This window comes from Phalacrocorax aristotelis, chromosome 2, assembly GCF_949628215.1.
Source record: "Phalacrocorax aristotelis chromosome 2, bGulAri2.1, whole genome shotgun sequence".
Lineage (NCBI taxonomy): Eukaryota > Metazoa > Chordata > Aves > Suliformes > Phalacrocoracidae > Phalacrocorax > Phalacrocorax aristotelis.
The window spans coordinates 72225031-72247854 of NC_134277.1; the positions used below are offsets into that span (position 1 = coordinate 72225031).

At 39.5% G+C, this 22824-nt stretch overlaps 2 protein-coding genes across 2 annotated transcripts in view; both read left to right on the top strand.

The window, feature by feature from the left end:
- Positions 1-20584, top strand: part of LOC142053694 (orofacial cleft 1 candidate gene 1 protein homolog) — a 43908-nt gene extending 23324 nt beyond the window's left edge. Inside the window, exons 6-9 of the mRNA XM_075085710.1 lie at positions 4465-4634; positions 17460-17527; positions 20285-20405; positions 20507-20584. Coding sequence (XP_074941811.1) covers positions 4465-4634; positions 17460-17527; positions 20285-20405; positions 20507-20584 — 437 coding nt within the window. The remainder of the gene's footprint in view (positions 1-4464; positions 4635-17459; positions 17528-20284; positions 20406-20506) is intronic.
- A 339-nt stretch (positions 20585-20923) lies between these two features.
- The window catches only part of LOC142053695 (uncharacterized), a 119808-nt gene continuing 117907 nt past the window's right edge, over positions 20924-22824 (top strand). Inside the window, exons 1-2 of the mRNA XM_075085711.1 lie at positions 20924-20956; positions 22555-22794. Coding sequence (XP_074941812.1) covers positions 20924-20956; positions 22555-22794 — 273 coding nt within the window. The remainder of the gene's footprint in view (positions 20957-22554; positions 22795-22824) is intronic.

Consider the following 22824-nt stretch of genomic DNA (forward strand, 5'->3'; position numbering starts at 1 on the left):
CACATTACTGAGAAAGATTATACTAGTGCTGCAGGTCAATTGTTGCTTTTATCTTGCAAAAACATAGATTAAAATAAAAACAGGTTTGGCTGTGAAGTCAACTTTATTTCAATAAGAAATACTAACGTGGGGTGTCTGTGGTACTTATGTCATCGCCGTCTACCAATATTTACAGCTTTTCAATAGCTTTATCATCAAAATAAACCTGTATGATTAAGGAAAATGTCCTGATATCATTTGAGAGGCTGCCCCAGGCTGGGGCCTCGTACCCTTTCCATTAGCTTTCTGAAAGTTAACTTCTGAGGCTCCCCCAAAGTGATGGGAGAGGTGGAGAGAAGCACCTCTGGGCAGTGGTTCAGCCCACCTCACGGAGACGCCTCTTAGCTGATTAGATAAATTGCACCTTGGAAGCAGTTTTTCTCCTTCCTTTGGCTCTAGAAGGGTCTTAGATGACTGACTTAGACTCGACGATTGCCTTTTGTGTGGCTAAAGGTAAGTGAGCCAAATTGCACCATGTGTATTTGTCCACTTTTAAGCAAGGGAACCAAGGAGTGAAGGGAGAGCCTTCCCCATCCATCAGTGGTTAGTCTCTCCTTCAGCTAGGTGCCCTGAAACTTTATAGTATATTACAAATAACATTAATGAATATTGTTAAGAAAAACAGCCACTTTATAGAGGATAATGGCAAATAGCATATTTAGAGAGAAATATAGTTTCACTGACCACCTAAAATGTTTATAATTTAAACTTACCAGGCACATTTAAACTAAAAATGTCTTTTTCTCCAACTACTTTCATCAAACGACCATGAGAGGCAAAATTCTCTTATTGCTGTTTGGTTATGTGGGGTGTGAGACATGTTCAAATCTCATCCATCCAAAGCCATTTGAACGCACACGATGTGCTCTATGGATGGTGATCTTGTGCTGAGGTTGCTGAGCTGACAGCTCACTGATTCAATTCAAGGGCAAGCAAATGCATTAACACGTGTGTCTTGCACTCTGGGAGCACATCAGTGCCCCCTCTGTAGGCACGAAGGCAGTGAGTGGGGAAGATACCACAGCCCACAGCGGTCTTGTATCTTGAGCAGTGCCTCAGTGCTTTTATTTCTTAAAAGTGCCATCAAAGCTAGTCCTGTGGGTAAATGTTGTACCCCGGCCTAGCTGATTTTTTTATTTTTCTTGGCTTGGATGAATAAAATCCAGAAAAGAGCAAGATTTTAATGAGGAAGTAAGACTTGTGCAGTTTCCACCTCTGTATGCCTATATCAGGCTCTATTTATTTCTGCCTGTTTGTGTTTCTCCCTCCCAATTTTTGAACCTGTTGTTCAATTCCCAACCCTTTTTTTAAGAAAGAGCAAGTCTCACAGGTATGACTTCCCTACCAGTTTTATGGAAGTGGGCAGCTGAGCAGAACAGACAAGCATTATTAATGTCTTCAATGAGGGAAAAGCTAATGTAGGAGTTTGACCTTTATTAGACATCAGAAAATCCATAGAAAACTAGGATTCATTTGGTTCCACTCTTACACAACTGCTTCTTTTCTTCATTTGACCACTGAGCTGAAAAATCACGTAGTTGTACAGTCCTAATTAATAGATGATCCCCAAAGGAAAGGAAAGAACATGGCTCAGAATTTATATAATTGTATATTTAAAGCATTTTGTCACCGAGTAACCTGTTGGTCACTCTTGTGGTATCTGTTATAAGGCAACTTAAAAATGAACATTGTTGGCTATTTTTTAGAGGAAGGTGTAGCCTGTATATTTCTTACCTAGGGATAAAATCTCTCAAGCAATAGAAGATCATGATCCATGCACATCTGAAATGATGCTAGGTGAATACCATAAAAAATATTTTCTATCCAATTATTCTTTGGCAATAACTGAAAAATTGAAATGCAGTGTTTTGCAGCATTTTAGTTATTTGAAACTGATGCATGAGCCTTTGGTGATGTACTTTTTTTAGCTACAATTTGTACAGTCTCTTCTAGAACCAGGCAGCCAAAATGCATTTTCCATGTGGAGTTTATAGCTGCTTCATACATTCAAACACATGCTGAGCTGTAGTCTGCTGGTGAACCTACCCTTTAAATTCTCATCTCAGTATATAAACCAGTGCTATCTCATGGATAAATGCAGGGGTAAATGAAGTTACACGTAGCCAAGCTAATACCAGAGATTGTTTTAATTACAGCCCAGCATCTGCAAATATAGGAGAAGTGATTTAAACCATGTGGAAAATATAACTTGCAGTGTTAAGTACAGCTGAGGTAATGAAAAGATTGACACAGATGCAGTGAGTTTTTAATTAGTTTATCAATCTATCAATGAATTTCCTCATAATTTTTTAGCCATTTCGTTGCATGTGTACAAAGTAGTAATGTTTTTAACACCGTGGCTACTTCTGTACAGCAAGGAGGTGGAGGCTTTGTTTTGGTCAAGCATTGCTCCAGGCCAGCAGCTGAAACCTGTAACCTGGGGGTCAGTTCAGACAAGGAGCAACCTGATGGTGACTGAGTTTCAGAGGGCTCTTTGCGAAGCCAGTGTGGAAGGAACAGGCCAGCTGAACAACCCTGTTCTCTCCCTGACTCCAGCTCAGGCAAATGAACAGTTTTTTGAACTGTACTTAAATGAGCATATGTATCTCTTCATCAAATATTTTTCAAATCCGAATCAAAATTTACCTATATTTTCAGCAATTATTTCCTGAGAAAAGGCTCTTGAAAATGTTCTCTCTCTTCTTTTGCTCTTTTACCACAAAACATGTGCTAATGAGCCCAGTGTCTTCCACTAAAACTGAGTTCACTTGATACGAGTCCTCACAAAAATAATAAACACAAAAAAGTAAAAAGATGTTTTGATGAATCACACTGCATGGTCATCTTTGCAAAACAAATGTGTTTATTCCTTTTTTGATATATAAGGACTCTCTCTTTACACCCAGAGGATCCGGAGATAGGAATGTACAGTCTTCCCAGGATGTAAATTCACACTGCTCCTGTGAAAGCCTTAAAGCAGCTGATTTATACCAGCTGAGCATATGGCCCATTGTGTACAACACAGCATCGAGGGGAACAAGCAATGCTGCATCTTCTGCTGTTGGCAATGTTTCCTTTTCCAGCACTTCCTGGATTTTCTTTCTCCTAGCCAAACCCTTAATGTTACAGTAAATTTAAATGTAAATATTGTTTTGTTTTTGCAGTTAATAGTTGTAGGTCAAATCACTTTTCATTAGGCTTGTAAGATGCTACATGAAGAGATTTTGTACCCTAAGGTAATGGTTTGAGTTGTTTATATCTACTGTACACTTCCCCCAACATGATTTTGAATTGTATCCTGTTGTAATTAAATAAAAAAAACACACCCTGCTTCCTGTGTGTTGGTGGCACTGAGGTGATTTAAGTACTCAGGAGGCTCAACAATTGAAGTCATTAAACAATGAGTAGTGAGCAAAACTGAAAATTTTAATAGCCTTAGTTTTATCTTTTCTTTTATGGTCTTCATCAGAGAATGAGAGACTTCAAAAGGGAGTGAGGAAAAAAAAATCTTTTAACTGCTTTCATGTCTTAGGATGGACAAAGAGAAGAACAAATAACTAGATATGGCAGTTTGTTGCAGAGAAAGGGGCAGAGAACTATAAAAACATGCACTTACACAAAAATGTGAGGCAAGAAAGTCAGATGTGGACAACCTGATATCTGTCATTTTTAGTGATCCTAATGTGGAGAAATGAGAAAAAAATTGTCATCTTTATTATTTATGACCCAAACTAGTATTAGTACTGTGGCAGGTATCAATGAGAAGACCTATTTTTTATGTAGCATGATGAATTAAACTGAAAAAAAACCATAGCTTCTCTTTCAAAGTCAACTTTACAAATAGGATTTATTTTTATTTATGGGCAGCATGTACCCTTTGGTTCTGCATATGTCACTGCAGTGAAATCAGGGGAATGATGTGGGTGAGAGCAGAACTGGACCCAATTAATTAGGCAGGAGCTGCACACACACACCTGGGGGAGGAATCTGATCCTCCAGGGTGAGTGGGAGGAAGATGACATGCTCACTGTGGCTCCACCTAAAACTCCCTTTCAATTGCAGTAATTCCTTGCCTTCCTCAGGAGTGGAAGCCAAAGTAATTCCAAATCCCAATTCCTTTAAGAATTGCAGGGGAGGGAAGTGATGGTGGAAATGCGGAGTGCCCCTTTATAAAATTATTTAAGGAACAAGCTACATGTGCTAAATTTATCCCTGTATGCAGAAGTTGCTCTTGAGAAGAGCTTTCCTGGTAGTGGCACTTGGAACTGCCAGTTGTTCTTCTGCTGTTATTTATTAGTGTTCACTTGACGGCATGAATTGTTGTCTTAAAATGTTTGTAGGCCAAACACGTTAACTGAGAAGGTACTAATCAGTGAATGAACTCTCATTTTCTAAGAGATTATCTGCAACTTTTGTTTCAAGCAGGCCATGTCGCTAGTGAAAATTTTCCAGACAACTTGATGCCTGTCAGCTCCAGTAAGGCACGTGACCTTCACAGGGAGCTGGATGATGAAGTGATTCCTTCATATATCGAACAATTTGAGAGAGATGTTCAGGATGACATAATTCTGCTTGGCAGCTTTTCACTGGAACAGGTCAGAGTTAAGAACTATAAGACAATTTTATTGCTTGCTTCATAACATGATGCTGGCTTGTTAACCTTGTACACCCCAATTCTATTTCACTGCCTGGCGATACATATATTGAAAGGGGAAAAGATAACCCATTTCATTGGCTTGCTTTATGTGACTGATACTTTGCTAAGCTAACAGCAGGACCTTTATCTTTGTCTCTATATCAATATGAATAAAAATAGGTTGCCTTTGTGGTTTCTTTCCTAAATAGTGGAGTGTCTCTGACTGCTTTGTAGTGAGTATTGCAATTGAGTTTCAATCAAGAACCTAAGCTTAAGATATCTCTCTCTGCCAAATTTAACAGAGGTTTATTCATCTATCAATGAACAAGTTCGGATTGGAGCCCAGGAAGGATTTATGCAGCAATATTCATTGTACAGAGGATAAGATTATTCCCAAATTATAAATCTGTTGTGTTTTTCAGAGTAGCAAAATTTCCTATGCTTTTCTTTTTTGTCATTTCATAATCTAAAGAGACAAGGTTGGGTTCTTGTTGACAGAGGCATGAGTTTTCAGGGCTGAAATGATACTTGTGGGCACCTAACTACCATTTATCCGTTTGAAAAATCTTGCACCAGCATTAGGGGACAGGAAGAGAGATTAATTGATGAATCTATAATTTTTAATTAGCAACATGAGAACAGCGCACTGGCTCTGATGGGCTTAAAATAGGTTATCCAGTGACTGATGGTGATCTAAGCTTTCTTTTATTTTCAGAGGAAGTTTTTAGAATTTTTTCATTGCAGGATTGAACCTCATCATTGCCTTCTGTGTGTTGGTGAGGGACGCAATTGCTGCTTCCCTATAAATCCTTGTGTAGCTGTATTTCCTTCCTGCTGTGGTTTTTTGTAGCTGTATGCATCATGCATAGAAGGTGGTTTGGGGAATATTGTTCAGAGAACATGAAATGGGAGGAAACATGAGGGAAAAGGACTTGGATGGTATTAAAAGCTTCACCTGCCTCAGGGGACTGATGGAATAGGACCCTGGGAACACGTGAACAGAGAGTGCTGCACCTTTCCAGAGACATTAGTATATATTGAGAGTTTACACTTTAACTAAGTTTGGGCTGTTTGGATGACCCCAAAGGTTCATGAGGCTCTGTGACACCTGAAGGGAACACAATAGATTTGTCAATACTTTTTTTACCCTCCCTCAAACATGGTCACTGGGAGACCGATTGTCTTAGATATTTTTTTTGGAGGTGTTCAACAAAGCTTGTTTCCTAGACAGGAGCAAGATATCCAGTCATCCCAGAACAACATTCTGCTTTTTAACTAATGACTGCATATGTGAATCCATGTATAATACAATATAATACTGCATTTCTTCCTTGTCTTCTTCCAAAAGAAAGGAAATTCTCGTTTAATGTGATTGTTTGAAGTGGTCTACCATGATCTTACAGATAGAGACTTAATACTTTATATTGTACAGAAGAGGTCTTGAATGCCTGTGCTTTCTGTCCGTTCCTCCCACACATCTCTAACTTCAGCTGTCCATGCCCTGTTTAGGAATTCAATCATACTGACATGGTATCAGCTGTCACATCTGCACCCTGCAATGCAGAAGGTAACAGGCGGGTCACTGTAAAATCTATATTGGCTTCTAAATCAGTGACATATATGTCCACCCTTTCCTTGGAAGCACATAGAAATGGTGCATTCAGTCACTTTGAAGAGAAAATGGAAGGTGACACTGGAAGTAGGGACTGCAAATATGCACCGCTTACATCATACTGGTGTTCAAAGACATCTAACAGTAATGTGAGCATGCTTATTCTTCTTTAATTGACCTTCTTTATTCTTTAATGACTGTCTTTCCTCTTTGATCTGTGGATATACCCCTGCAGCACCGCAGTGTCAATGCCTTTCCGCAGCAGCTACATGTTCAGTGGTAGACTTGCTGCCATGGTCTTCAGAATCTGTCTCTGCCATCTTTGGGATGCTTCCAGCTTTTGTTGTTTGAGTGTATGTTTATTGGTTTGAAAAAGTCTTTAATTTGCCGCATCCCATTTACTACTTATTCAGGAAAAAAAAAAAAACAACAAAAAAACCCTTCACTTCCTTCTGCCAGTTTAGTGAGTAGCAGATGTACTTTAGCCAGTATAATTTATGATTAGTTAATTTAATCTGCCTTAATGACATAAAGTGAGCCTGAAACAAGCTTCTATCAATTTTGCCGTTAGAGGTAACATAATATTTTCAAATGTCTACCAAACTGAGTAATTAACCCTCAGGCGGAGTAAAGGAGTGTAATAGACGTTTCTCTCACATTCCTTTGCTTTGACAAAATGAAAACAAAACAGGGGAGCCCAAGGGTTAAAAACAGCAAGTGAGAGTTTACAGTACATGAGACTGGTTTTATAAGTGAGGTTCAGAAACACACTTGAGTTGCTGCTGTTTCTTTTTAGGCTGCCAAAAATTCTCTCCAGTGAGGCATCTGATTTGCACTAGAGCTTTGCTGGCAGCATTGGCACGAAGAGGACAGCTACGTATTAACTATCTATTCCTTAGTTCATTGCCTTTGTTCTTTGCTTTGTAGCTTTACAGTAAATGGGTGGCTTTTGTTTAAACAGCAGCTCGGTGCATGAGATCACCATGATTAAAAGTTTTTGAAAGAGCAGATGCGCTTTCCAAAATAATAATAATAAAAAAGTTTATGCAAGGTTTTAGCTCTGGAACTTTAAGCTGCATTGTTACTTACTTCAAGTTCCATTTCATAAATGCAAGAGCTGATAGTTGAGGCTGGCAAGAAATACATACGGGGAGATCTGATAGATTCTTGTGAAGAAAGCATTAAGCAGATGTCAATGTTCTGTTAACAAACACATTACAGAATATTAAATTTGGAAAGCAGTAGTGTTTCCTGCGGCCTACCATCCGTATAGGCCTACAGATTTCAAAAGCCCAATTACATTTGCTTTTAATAAAGAAAAAATAATAACTTAGGGACTGTGTTGAGGTAGAAGCTGAGTAGGTACAACAAAGGTAGGGTATGCAGAATGCATGAGAATGTCATGAGACAATGCAGGGACATATGCTTATGGGCAGAACTTGATCTTACAGGGCAGAGAAACATGCAAGGAAAGACCTGACATCATGCTGGCTTAATGTGTTTGATTAAAGGCAAGATGATTTCAAAACATGAGACTGCTGAGGCTGAAGAAAACACTGGTGATTGGGGTGAGATTGCACTTGATGGGCATTTGGCAACATAATCTTGCCAGTCATTAATTCAAATGCTATGGAAAAGTACCAGCTCTAGGATTTTCAGCTGTTTCTGAACTGAGACAATAAAAGTGGTTACTCAGTTTTATGTAGGTTTTCTCAGAAGAAATTCTTAGTGGGGCAGTTGTAAGGATCAATACTGCCCCAGAAGTCAAGAACACCTTTACTGCTTGGCCATTTTCTTCCTGCAACTTGGTCAGTATTCTTAACTAAATGTAACTTTTTCACAACCTCGGTCTCTCTACAGGATTCAGCCCTCTGTGCTGGGTACAACACCTTGCAGGACTTGGTCATTATAACTATAATAATCAGTTTTGATCCATGACCTCAGTGTGAATTACTCAAGAGCCTCTGAAGGTAAAGTGCTAGTTTTGCTCTTCAGAGCCAGCAGTTGAGTTATAGTACTAAGAAATGAGCTATTTGTTGCAGGTGGATAGTAATAAAATGTTGCCTTTCATCAAGAGATTTACCTTTTGCTTAAACAAAGGTTAATGCCTCTGGGCATTAGACCTAATATTCTTACAGGGTCAATATCATCACTGCTCTGATTCCTTGCCAAGTCACAGAGAGATCAATTTATATGATGATGGAGTGACCAGTTTTTCTTCGGTTAATGGTGAAAAACATGTGGGTAAAGTTTGGTACTATGTAAGACAATGACAAATGTATCCTCCAACCAGGAATCTAATTAGTGGGATCAAGCCTTGGTCATATAAAACACCAATGCACATTTGCTTGTGTGTTCTACCATGTTGGATAATACTGTGGTTTATATCCTCATGGTACCTGCAGGCCTCCCCTTAACAAAGACGTAGCCTACTAAGAATTGTACAATCTTGTGTGATCATTCTTCTTGAATACGGTACTTGTGCGAATATGTGCACCTAAGAGCAACACAGAATTGAAGGTGACCTTTCCTCAGCTCAAACCTGGCTACTCCTTTTTGATGTTTGCCAAGATTTGAAGTGACTGTGATGTTCAATGAGTCATTTTTTTTGTTGTTTTACTGAGAATCACAGGTCAAGAATACAAAAGCTTGAAATGTTTTACACCATGCCTTAAAAATGGATGACTTAATTTTAGGTGAGCTACCTATAAGCTACACTCATTATTTGAGTGTCAAAGCATCTCTACAGTCTGTTAGTAAAATGGTTTCTGTTTCATTTATGTGATATTGTAGGAATTATGGATATTTCCATTTTTACAGAGGAAGAACAAGGTGACAGATAGACTGAAATCTACACCCATCAGAAGTGCTTAGCACCTAATTTCCTTTTGAAATCTGTCATTAGGCCATCAAATTCATTATAGTCCTGCCAGGTACACTGTTCCCGGAGTGGTGAAAAAGCACTTCACTGAAACCTGTGTTTGAGGAGAAAAAACACAAGGTGAACTTCCCAAAGCCTGGGGTACTGGGCTTCTGGCCCTTGAACTTGTGATGTCCTGCCTAGTGAGTATCCATGGTCCTCAGATGTGTGTCAGCACCCAGCCAGCAGACCCAAAGCCTGACCAAGAAACCAGCACGGGTAGCTAGGGGACCTCTCTACCCTGTAGGCTGGCAATCTGAAATTTCTAAGTATCTTTATTCTATCAGGCTTGCTGCTGCTTCCTCAATGGGAAGCCTGGGAACCCTCCTAATTTCTAAGGTTCCTCCTCATTTCTTCTGGACACTCAGATATAAACATCTCTCTTTTTATTTTTTTCTTTTTCTTTTTTTTTCTTCTTATCATTGGGGGATGGAAGAGGGAGCATGGAAATCAATGTCAACGTAAGCAGAACTGTGGAAAAGGTGCTTTATATGTTTATAGAAGGCCTGTTACTGTGCTGTCACAATACCCTTAACATTGATGTAGCTGCTCTTTTTAATTGTAATTCTTTTTTGATTGCTTTGTTCAGGAGTTATGTGGATTTTAAGTCGAGTAAATATTTAGGTGGAAGTAATGAAAATATGTATTTCTCATATTTTTCACTAAAAAGGAGTTCACTTAGTTTTTACTGTGTTCTTTCATTCCTTAAGATGAGAAGGGCAATTAAACAACTAAAGCAATTCTTGATATTCTATTGAGCTGGAACAATGAATCCTACAACTACTGTAAATGATGATACTGTATTTGCTGCAGTTTAAGGTAATCTGACTGGTCAGCTCTCTGGCTCATTATCCTGATACAAACTTCAGTAAGGAAGTCTATTTCTATGGTTCAATAAACAGAGGCAATTGGAAAGATTCTTCAAAGAGAATCAGCGCTTGCTGAATCCTGTTGAAGTTTAAGTGACTTCATCAAGTACTGACCACCTGGTAAAAGAAGCAGAACTCACATGAGAATTGTAAGGAAAGAGTGAGCATTATTGATGTAAAAAGGCATGAACCTGCAAAAATAAATACAATAAAAATGAAATTTTGGTGGCTTACATATTCTCCAGAATTACCACTCTTTTTTTTCCCAGGGAGGTATAATTTGTATTTTTAATATGTTTGGAACCAAACTGTAGTCACAGATGTAGCTAAGTCTACTGTTGGTTAGCTTTTATGACAGGAGACTCCTTAGCAGCATTAACTACACAGATTTTATGAGCTACAGTTAAATGAATTGCTCTAAATTTTTTAACTTTTTTGCTTCTGCAGTCTTACAGTAGATCTGAGTTTGTCAAGTGGAACCTATGCTGGGTGGTGCTTTTGACCTCTACTTCATAGAACAGATTATTTCAGGTGAAGAAGGACTGGACTTCTGGAGGCTATCTAGTCCAACTTCCTGCTCAAAACATGGTTAACTCTGAGGTATATTGGTCTGTCCACATGCAATCTGAGTTTTTAAGAGCTTTGGAGTTGTTTCACACTAACAAACTGGTGTGAAAGTTGCCAGGTCATCTGTAAGTTGAGAGGTGTAGAAATACTGGGGAAGACAGTCTAGCTGCATTACATGCATGCTTACTTGCTTAGTACAAAGGTGGGAAATCATTGCTGTTGGTCAACCTGCTGGCAATCTGTTAGCACTGTTGGTTTCTCTCACTGCTATGCTAGACCCTTAGACAAGATACAGCTTTCCGGTCTAGGTGGTTACAATGAGAACATATACTAAAGTGCATGAGTTTTCTCAAAGATGTGTCAGCATAATATGATGCAATTGCTCATGTCAGCATTCAAATCAGAGGAGGGCTTACATTTCAGCTGAAAATGTGAAATGATTTCCACCTATAACTTTCAGCAGAGACATGGAGCAGGATGTGGGCTTGCAGGAGATCTGGTCTCTACAGAGGAAAATCATTAGGCATGGCAACTTGTCATTTCCACTGTTGTATTTAAGACAATCATATAGTAAACTGTAATTAAAGCATTGTTTCCCTCCCTGTAATTTTCATATACTAATTGTAAGTGAATGTCTCTCTTAATTATAAAGTGTTCAAATGCATGTCTGCACACTTGAAACAGAAGATGATGTGAAAGCCACTACAAATGGAAGTTATTGGATACAGCCAAAGCCTGTGCTTTTAGATTAGAATTATAGAGACAAATTTGTAAGGCAATGCTTTACTGACAGTCAGAAAAAAGAATGGGGGTTCAGAACCTAAACATCAGTTTTATGGGGCTATAGCAAGCAAATTAGTTATTATGACTCAGTTTTCCCTATCTGCAAAACAGACCTAAAATTAGATACCTGCTTTAGGAAAGAGTAAGAGGATTAAAGGAGTAAAATTTCATGAGGGACTTTGAAAAGGCTATAGAAATAATAAAAACATTCTGTGCTGACATTAACAAACATTTTAAATTGAGGAAGAATGGGGAAAAAAACCCACAAAAAAAGTCTCAGTATTTCTAATGGGTATTTCCTTTCAGTTTCTCTTTAGCTGTTCGTGCCATGATTCACTGTCAGTATCCAGAAAGTAGAAAAGATTGTAAAACCCTGAAGTTCATTACATAGTTTATGAACAATTTTTCTTTTTTTCTTTTTAATGTAAACTAGTCATTTTAGATCCATAGATTGACATAATTCACTTGGTTTCCACTGGCATTGCTTGTGCTACATGAGTTTATACTGGAGGGAATGTGTTCCCTAATAAAGTGAGGTTAGCATCTTCCATTATATCGTGTTAGGGTCTTCCATTATATCTTGTTATTTAGGCTTAAATTACCTGAAGCTTCTTAGTAGCTGGTGATTTCCAGGCTAATCAGGAGACATTTGAACTTGCAGAGCATTGACAGCCTAAGCAGAAACGTGCTAAGTCTCTTCATCGATGGCAAACGTCATTTCAACATTGTATGTTTTCAGCGCTCAGCTATGGTTGTCAAGCACTCTGATAAATGGCCTTGCATACACTTAACAACAGTCTGTAGATTTTGATGAGGACATCATAGCTTTATGACCTTGAAGCCACATCTTCTCAACTGTGAAATAAGTGGCATCTGAAGGAGTACCTTGTGGTTCTGAAGAAACTACAGGTGGTCTCTCTGTGAAAGGCAAGATGGAAAGAAGAAGGGGGAGTCCTCTGTTTTTAAGGCTGGAGAGACAAAGTCTTTGTTTTGCAGAAACTGGGTAGCTCTGCAACAGACATCCCTCCAGAGTTTTCTCAGTGCATCTTAAGAAAAGTGGTTCAAGTTCTTTAATTTGTTAGTACTATAATCTTTGATGAAAATCCTGAATGAAAACATCTCTGAGTCTTGGAGAAGTTCATGTATTTGTTTATCACACCTACTTTACAGCCAGATCTAGTTTCCACAACTGTTCAGAATTAGTGTCTTTGATATATATGCCTTACAAAAGTGTTCACCTTGGTAGCAGGATACTGCCTTCCTGTGTTGGTTGGTAGCTCAGTCTTCACTGCATTGTAGAGATAATGCAATGCTTTATAAAGTTATCAAAATGATCAGCCCATAATGTTGTCACTAAATGTATCCGTATTACTCAGTGTAATAAGGCTGTAGCATGACTAAAGTAAATCTCACTTTGTGTTCTGCAGTATCAATTATAAAAGAGTATGAATTCTTTTTTTTTTCCTAGCTGTTACAAATGGTCCAATTGTCTAAGTTTTTAATTTTATGCTCATGAACAGTAAATTGGTTTAATTTTCTATTTGGAAGGAAAGTCACAGGGGGGTTGCTTTGTTGCTTTTTCTCTTTCCCTTTTAAAAACATGTCTGAGAGTTTGTAGCACATTTTTGGCAGACTGCACTGTGAGTAATACTACCATGTGCCCAGGATTTTGACACAACTTTTCCTCCTGGTTTGTGGCCATCCCCGAGACAAGGTCACCTAAATTCCAGCATGCAAAGGACACTGTAATTTTCAGAGCAGGCATTATCAAGCTACCAGTCTCTTTACTTTGAATGAAGGGCACTTATCCCACTATCTCTCAGTGCCTCACTTCCCTGTGATCTCTCTGTAGTTAGCGTGGAGAAGATAAGCCTCTCCAAATCTCTCTTTGCCTGAAAAGAATGTTAATTTTTCTTTCAATATTTTTTTTCTTAATCTCAAATGGTTCTTCATATTTTACTTGTTTTGTGGTATACGGTGCACTAGATGTTGACTGGGAGTGAATCTCCATGCAGCAGCCAGAGTGTGAAGGATGTGGACTAGGTGGCCCTTGTGGGACCAGAGACATGGGTTTTGTTTCTAGTCCTGCTGACACTTTGCTCAGTGAGCTCAGGCAAGTCACTTCTCACTGGCATCTCACTCGTCCCATCCATAAAAATGGAATGGACAGGATTTCCACCACTACAAAAAGTTTTAGGATGCAGAGATGGAAATCCTGTATAAAAGCTTTTATTTGGGCATTTGTTTATGGCTGGAAAGACAGCACTGCCTGCACTGTGATGTACCAATTTGATTTCTTAAGGAGTGGAACAAAGGGGAAGCATTGGCGTCCTCTGCATGTGGGATCCTGTGGGCAGTGGGAGGCTGCTGGAGACCCCGCTGGTGGTGTCTCCATGTTGCCTCTGCTGTGCCCTGACCCGGTGAGGAGGACTTGTGGAAAGGTGGACCCCCACAGCACTCCTCTCAGGGGAGTACCATTGCATCAATGCCAGGGCTCAACCAGCTGTTTCAAATCACAATGGGGTGAGTACCTCACCAGAAGGTTGTAATACCAGTGCTAGGACTGACCAAAAAGGGGCGGGTAAATACTTTCCCTAAATGCTTCATTTCTGCTAAACGATAGAAAACCAATTCTGTTTTGCTTCAAAGCTTCTTTGCTGCATTTTGTGGGCTTTCTCCTAAGAGAAAAGGATGTGTTGGGGCAGGGTTTGGTTTAATTTTTTCTCCAAATTGAAAATTACTATAGGAATCAAGTCCTACTGTTCATGAAGTAGTTTCCCAGTGAAAATAGCCAGTCAGCACTGATTAATAGTATTGAGTCAGGTTCTTGTTTTTGTCTGCACTAGAAACAATGCTTACCATTGTGTGTCTCTAGGCTGAGCCCAGCCTGAAAGACCTTTTTCAAATACTGGTCTTAACCATGCCCTCTGGAATCAGTAGATGGGTCATTTGTGTAATTAGACCTCAAGATAGCCGATGAAGAAACTGAGAAAGACACGTGAAGGAATTGGCTCACAGCTAAAGCAGCGCCTGGTGTCAGGAAGGGGAATAGGACAAAGTGGTGCTGTGACTGAGCCCTTCTGCCTTCAAACAACGCCCTGCTTTCCCCAGTACATCCCAGGTGAGCTCTGAAGGGATATCCAGTGGTTCCCAGATTTTAGTAACTTTTTTTTCTGAAGGGACCCTCAATGTCTGTATTGATTTGAAGCTAAACCACATTTCATGCCTTCTTGTTGGGAACGCCCATTGCCAACAATAGGTCATTTTTACAGTCTAGACAATGCCGGTGTCATGATGAGAAACAAGCATGTGTGCAATGGTATATGCCATTGAGAAAATGCACTTGGGTTTATTCCAGTAAATCTCTGATTCAAGGGATATTGCAGCAATGATTATTCCACATTTAAAAAAAAAATATGAGCTGCTCTGTTTTTGAAAACTTACACATTTTTTCCTCTATTAAATTGCTTCCTGGTGATGGAAATGTCTGAGATTTTTTTTTCTCCTGCATCTACTTTCCTTTAGCTTGCACACCCCTGAGGTAATTAGTGTAGGTTAAAATTTACATAACTGACTTAGGGGTTTTGCAGATAGGAAAGATGGAAATTTATTCAAGGTGGTGAATAATTCATTTTAAAGCAAGTTTCCTGTTTTTTTTTTAATCATGTAGAAGATGTATTACAGACTCATAGAGGTTTTCTGAATAGGACCCTAAGCACTGAATTTTTGATATATTTCATTTCTTAGTGTAGGTAAAGAAATATTAACCATGACTCATTGCACTTTTCCTGTTCAGTAAGATTTGAATAAACTTAACAAATTTATTAGGTAGATGATAGAGCCTTTTAAAAATTATCATGACATGCTGTGGCAAATATTTTACTATGATCCAGAAGAAATAGTTTTAAATCATATCCCCATTGCCATTTCAGAGGCAGACAGATGGAAAACAGTGCAGTTCATACAGAGAGACCTGATTCATATTTTCTTTTGAATATTCATTATTTAATTAAGGTTAGGAAGATAAACAAGGGGATTGGATAGCTATGGGAGTCTGGTAATATAATATACTTTTTTTAAGAAAAAGAATTCTCTACTTCTGGCTCAGCATAAGCCTGGACTAGTAATGTCTGAATGTAGTTGTAACATTATGGCTACTTGATAGAAAACTCATTTCATGTAATCTATTTCATGTATTTCTTAATCTAAGTGCCTACCTCAAAAATCGCTATCCCAGGCATCACCAAGAGTTGTACCCAGGAGAAAGATTGTGAACGAAGCCCCCCTTCTGCCTTATGAACTGTAGCTTTAACAGCTTTAGTCCAATTTTAAACTCCTTCCCATCTGCCACCAAACTCTGGAAATGCCTGATGCCTTTTGGTTTGTAGTTTTTGTCAATAAACTTTCTCAGGGACTTCAAACTCTGCTGGGCACCATCCCAGATGCCCCAGCCATGGCAGGCTGGCTCCTGAGCCTTGCAGGAGTGATGAATGCTGCTCCTTGGTCTTCGCTGCTGCTGGGACAGGTCCCCTACACCTGCGAGAGCATGTCCTCACGGGGCACCTCGAGAGGAACAACATGCCCTTTCTCTTGGCATGTTCCCTGGTGGCTGCAGTCCCCACAGACTGCAAGAAGTGGCATGGGGGTGTGTGTGGTGTGTGTCTGATCACCCTAACCAGACAGCTGCCAGCACTGTTGGAGCAGAGCTGGGACCACAGCCAGCTCCCAGCCCTTCCTGGGGAAGCGACGTAGGTGGTGATTCACTGGGCTGGGGGAAGAAAACCAGTGCCAGCATTTGTGGGAGCAGGAGAGAACTGAGTCCTGGTCCCTTCTCCAGGGGCTCCTAGTGAACTTCAGTCCAAAGCCATGGAGGAGCAGGAGGGCTTGGTTCCCACTAACCAAGGAACAGTGGTGGAGGGAGTGTTGCCCATGATACCGCTGCGACGTGGAAAGCTGGACGGTCTTGTTTTGAGCTAGTTTGTTCATGTCACCTTTGTAATGGCCTATGTGTAATGCTTGACCAGGGCCTGGAGGAATTACCACATCCATCTGAGGCTCTGCTGGGATTACCAACAAACCATACTGTGTTTTAGAGGAACTATGTTGTCCCTGCTTTAATTTTACAGGGTTACATTAAAAACGTAATTTTACACGGTTTAGATAACAGTATATGGTATACAGTAGGAAGCCTCCTTGTATATTGGTAGTATTGCATGCACATTTTATGGATGATCTCAGGAACACCAGCAGGAAGCACAACATATGGCCTTGCATATTTGGCAAGATCTCTGAGCAGTGCAGGTCAGGGAGAAGAATTTTGTTTTCCTGAGTCTACGGTCTTCGACAGTGTTACTGTTTTCAGGTTTTGTACAGAGAACACAGTCCAAAAAGGTGTGGATGTTGGTTTCTTGATGGACTAACTTTTTCAGCTTGCTTTGCTGGAAAGCTGCAGAACTGCGGGGGGAGATGACTTCTCATGCAAGTTAGCTTCCTATACCTTGCAACGTCCAAAAATGCAAGTCCCTCTTACCAAACATTTAAAAAGCAGCTGTGGTCATACAAGGAGTACATTTAAAGTGGGGCAATTTCGTGGGCTCTCTGGTAGTTTGCCAAACTGACTGTTTGGCATGTTAAGTTTTATTGTGTGTGTACAAACACACTTATACGTGCATATATGTATATATGCATATATATAACTGTTAGGTGTAATAAAAATACAGACTGTAGGGCTCTACCATGCATAAATGCACATTGTAACACTCAAGTTTTTAACGCAAGATTAGAGCTCAGTTTCCCTTGGAAGTAATGGAGTAAACATATAGAAAAATACACGGAAAAAAGTTATGGAAAAAACAACGAAATAAAGTAAAGGTGGCTGAAATTCCTAATGCTTCTGAAAATCTTCAACCAGAAGACCTAAGGCAAACCTTTGGAAGATTTCACATTTATGGCTTTTATTTCCATGTTCTTACTGTAATGTATTCTTTTTCTTTTTTTCCTTTTTCTTTTTCTTTTTGACATGTGGGACTAAAGCACCAGAAGGAAGTGTCTCACCACAAGAAACAGAACTTGCAAGCCAGGATTCATGAACTCTTTCAAAGGTATGTCAGATAAGGGTTACTTTGTACTTCTATCTAATGTGCTTTCCTTCCAAAGGTCTTTTGGTGCCTTACAGATATTAATGAGTGGAACTTCTCCCAGACAAAGGACTTGAGGCCTAGAAAAATTGAGCCTTTGCTTTTGAAAGAGGCCTCTGTTTTGGATACCTCCATTTTCAGCTACCCAGCTTGGGCTGTAATTTTTAAGTGCTACACACAGTGCACTTCAAAAGGTGACCAAATGGCTTCTCCCAGCACCCTTCATCCCTGCCTCTGAATTACCCTTAGAGAGAGAAGGAAATATGAATTGGAGCAATGTTTTTGTGATCAAGCTATAGGTGACCTTAAGATAAATACATGCATCAAATTACCTGTAAAGAAATGAATGGAGGAAATAAATAACCTGGTGGAAACGGCCAAGGAAGCTATGTTCTGCTGTGACAGCTGATGAGCATGCTGGTGAGCACAGAAGAGGTCTAACTTCACTGAATAAATTATTCTCTTGAATCTAATACCCAGCAAAAGGAGGGAAAGGAGAAAAATGATGCAACCCGAAAAGAGATCAAATGCGGTTATTTAAATGTTTGATGTTCAGTAATGAAAACTGTTTACCTTCATAATTGTGTGTTAGCAGCTAATAAAGGCAATAGATACAGTAGTTTAAAAGTAATAAAATCAACAACAAAGTGTATTTAATTTTAAATTGAATTGCAAGCAAATGGGTGTCCTAATGAACCCCTGTGTCAACGCAGCTCTAACCAAATTAAGTGAAATCATTTCCATCATGAGAAACTAAATAAGTACAAAGTTCCAAACATACTGTTCTTCTCAAGGAGGGAAGTTAACTTCTCACATGTATCAGTTCTACAAATTAGCTAGAGCCATTCAAGAAACATCTTCTGTTACTTCCACGTAGGGCAACTGCACCAAGCTGACTTGACTGCAGCTCCAGGATAAAACCTCAAAGGTGGTTAACCCTGTGCTTCTCGTATGCGGTCCTTAGCAGTAAAATTTTGTCCTCAGTTGTCATCGGTCCTGGCTTGGGCAAAATTCCTATGTATGTCTTTGGGACTAGTGTCTACGCAGATCTTCCAACTGATGTAGCTATTGCCTGGTCATTTACATGGTGCAGTTCTACTGGTAGAGGAATATGGAAAACAGCTCAGCTATGCACTGGTGGCAACTTTACTGCTATAAATGTGTATGTATGTTTCTTAAAAAAACCCACCCCCCACTTCCCCCCCCCCCCCCCCCCCCCCCAAAAAAAAAAAAAAGAAAACCCAAACAAAAAAACCAAACAACCAAATATAAGCAAGGTCTGAGTAGAAACTGATTTGTAGTAATGCACCGGGAACTTGGAGACAGGCTGGGATATTTAGCGTGATTTGCAGAGTCTCTGCAAATAGTTTTCTTGATAAAGCAGCATGTTAATTGTACAAATGTGCAGGCTTTTTCCAAAGGCAAGTCAAAAAATACGAAGGAATGCTTCAGAAGTGCAGTCTAGGGAAATGTTTTTGATTCGTCTTTTTCTTTCTTTTTTTTTTTTCCTTTCTTTTTTGGATGAAAACCAAATTTTAGTTTTTTCTTTTGTGGCCAAAAACTTAACTGAACACATGGCTTGTCCTCTGATTGCCTCTTTTGTAGATGCCCAAGCTAATCCTGAATTACAGCTGTACCTGATGCGATGATTTCTCCTTGGTGCATATGACTCCTCTCAGTACGTTGCAGGCAGCTCTCTTGACTTCCAGGGTGGCACGTGGCTGGCCCTCAGAAATGCAGAGGAAATGCTCGTGGTTCTGTGTCTGTTGAAAGACGGGATGGGATTGCCAAAGCATACAGCTTTGTAGTGCTTATTGTAAATGACTTAGTTTTGCATCTACTCCTGCTGTGCTCTAGGAACATGGCTTTCTCCGTAGGGTGGCGTGCCTTTTGCGTAACCTGTGCACTAAGCAAGGCAGTGCTGAGATATGCAGTGTAGGGCTGTTCTTATGCTATTTGCTGGAGTTCTGCATTGCTACAGGGACCTCTAAATAAATAAAAAAATCTTTGAGTTGATATAAGTACTCCCAAAATAACTTCTTGTATAGTTAAAGTAAACATATGAATGCTAAGGAGAGTTTAATGGTTCACATACTGCTGACAATTTGTGTGTGTGTGTGTGTATACCTTTACATGACTTATATACCAAAAAAATATATAAAGTATATCTGAAATAAGATCTTTTAGAAGATTTATGAATAAGGTTTATATAAAAATTAATATGATTTTTGGAAAAAATTTAATATTTATACATATAGTAAGATTTTTTCAGTGGTTTAAAGCAACTTTGTCCCCGAGGAATCAAAGGTTTCTAAAAACCTGTTCCAGTTTATTGAAGCTGTTAATGGGTCCTGAAAGTGTTGACAGAGGCAATGGCTTCCTACTTTAATATTCTTAACACAGAATAGCCCCAATATCAACAGAGCTGATTATACATGGGCAGAGAAACTTTAGGTTCCTTCTGTCGACCTGTGGCACAGGCTGACAAATGTTGGTTGTGTTACTGGGGCTGTGACTGCATTTTTCATATGGCACTTTTTGAAGCCTAGTCTTTTCTCTGCTTAGCTCACTAGTTTCTTCTGGGTGCCCTGCAAGGCTTATGATATATTCAAGGAACGCATCAAACTGCAATGTATATCCACTGACGAGTGCTTTCTGCATCTGCATTGTGGTTGATTACTTTTCGATTCTTCTTCCCTGTTCCCTTTCTAACTGCTGCAGCGTGAGACATTGGCTGTTGAAAGCGGAGGAGAGTGAATGTGAAACAGAAATGGTAGCCAGCTTTGGTAACGTCACAGGTGTGAATACTGGATCGTATGGAGCAGCAGAATCTTGTGGGAAGGTGAGGTTCTCCATGAGTGCTCTTTTCCCTGGTGCAAACTGCTAAATGACTAGATCAATTGCACTGCGTTACTATTTCTTTTTTTTTTTTTCTTTTCATAGTTTAAGAGGATAGAGTTTAGCAGGTTTCAAAATGTGCTTTCCAGCAGTAGTAACCACACGCTTAAAGAGAATGTCTAAAGCTATTAATGATGAATCATTTGGGCATGGCAAGAGTTCTTCAAAACAGCTTGTCAGCACTGGCCAAGCAAAGTCTTTCAGCAGGAGATGAGACAGCTATGCCACCATGCAAATGAGACAGGCTTGAAATATGATGAATCTTCTATCTCCTTTTCCTACTCGACTGACACTCGCTTTGAGGAAGGTTGTAAATGCAAGAGAGATTGTAGTATAATTCCTCAGACTGGCGTTTCTGCCCCCCAGTCACTATTCGATTATCTTCCAAATTGCTGTGTTTCAGAGAGATAAAGATTTTTTATGGCTTGCTGACTTGAAACAACCAGAAGAGCCAGAAAAGAGATGGCTAACCGGCCATGCATAGTAATTCCATTGGTAAATGACAAAATCTTTGTTTGTATGACATTTCCAAAATTACTACAGAAGATGAATCTAAAATACAAAATGTCACATTTGGCATGCAAAACTATCATAATATATTTCAGTATAAAATTCATAGAGGCGTTTAATTTAGAATGTGTTTAATAACGAAGCCTGCCTGCATCAGTAATCCTGCCTTGAGGTTTAAAAGGATTGTCTTATTTATTCACATAATGTTAATTTTTTTTATATATGATTCAGAAACCAAAAATATTAAGGTTAAATCTTCATTGTTAATTAAGATTTTCTAATTAAGCTGAAAATAATTGTCATTCAGATTAGCTGTTAAGTATGGTTTGTGTTGAGAAACAAAAGAAGTTTAACAAATTCAACTGTTTATTTAACTGCTTAATTTAATTCCAGAAGCTTTCTATCTATATGGAAATATGCTATCTCTTCCAAAATAAATCCAAGACAGGATTAAAGAGGAGATTATTAGCAACTGTAGGCTTAAACCGTGAGACTACTAAACCTAGTAGTCAAGGTAGCCGTTTGATTCTGAAGTGTGGCATGGGCTCTTGTATCACATTGCATTAAAAGAAGAAGACCTAGCACTAGTATTTTCTCAGAATAATGGAAGAAATTGATTCCTTGGAGGGGAAGGAGTGAAATCATTGCTGATTTGAAATACTAAATAATTAACAATTGCAGAAGCAATTTTATCCATTGGAGTCGACACTGGAGCCAAACCAGGACTGCCTGTTATGTGTCTGACCCTGAGGACTGCATTTAGGCAGCACTGAAGTGTCTGCTGGCATAGTGGGATGGGCCCTACGCCTTTACTCAGGCAAGACTTGTGAGGATCGTACGGCTGTGTCTGTTCCCCTCTGCCAACCTCCACGGCATAAGCTGAGTGTACAAGGAAAGCACCAGAAAGGCATTTGTGATACGCAGCACAGCATTTATTCCATACTAAACATTCTGTAACTCAGACAACATCTTGTCAACAGCAAGCAGCAGATGTTTCCTTTTGTCTGGACTTGGAATAAAGGTGCCTGTAGGGAGTTGTTATTAAACTCTACACGTGTTGCACTTTGATTACTATTTTTAAGAGAATCTGATTATACGATAATCAGAAGGTGAAAGGATAGTCTGCGTATTACATCGCACTAATAGCTTTGGCAAGGCTAATAATTAGTACAAAAACACGGCCTGCCCTGTCTTTCACTCTGTGCCTGCAGCCTGCTCATCACATCACATATTGTGCCTGCCTTGCAAAGCATGCTATATTTTTGAAGGTGTTGTTTTCCAGTTAATTCTGCCTTATTACTGCAGACTAATGGCTTCTGGTGTCATACTTCAACAGCTCCACCTTCCCCCCGAGGATGCCAAACATTTTATTAGTAGTATTTGTATTATTTTTTTATCTGTCATCTCTATGACTTTTGACCTCCCTAATTGCAGATCCTGGGTTAACAATAGGTAATTGCAGGTTGAACAAGAAGCATGTTGTCTGCTTTTCGGTAGTTATTTTCTTGAAGAAATTTGTTATGGCTAATTGTATGGTTAAAGTTGACTCAACCCAGGTCAGTAACTCAGAGGCTTCTTCCTAGGTTGACTGCTCCAAGACACCACAGCCAATAGAAATTCACTTCAAATGCCTGAGGGGAGTCAAAGATAAGGTCCCTAAAGGCCATTACACCCTCAAAGTTTCTGTTCTCAGCCGCTTAGGTGGTGGCTTGCTGGAGTGGCCCAAACTGAAGGAGCAGCCTCAGGCCAGGACAACGCTGCCTGTTAGTCACGACGGAAACTTCTACAACACTGAAATCTACTTTGGACAAAGTATCCAGACAGTAAGCAACACTTCTTAAATATGCTGTCTT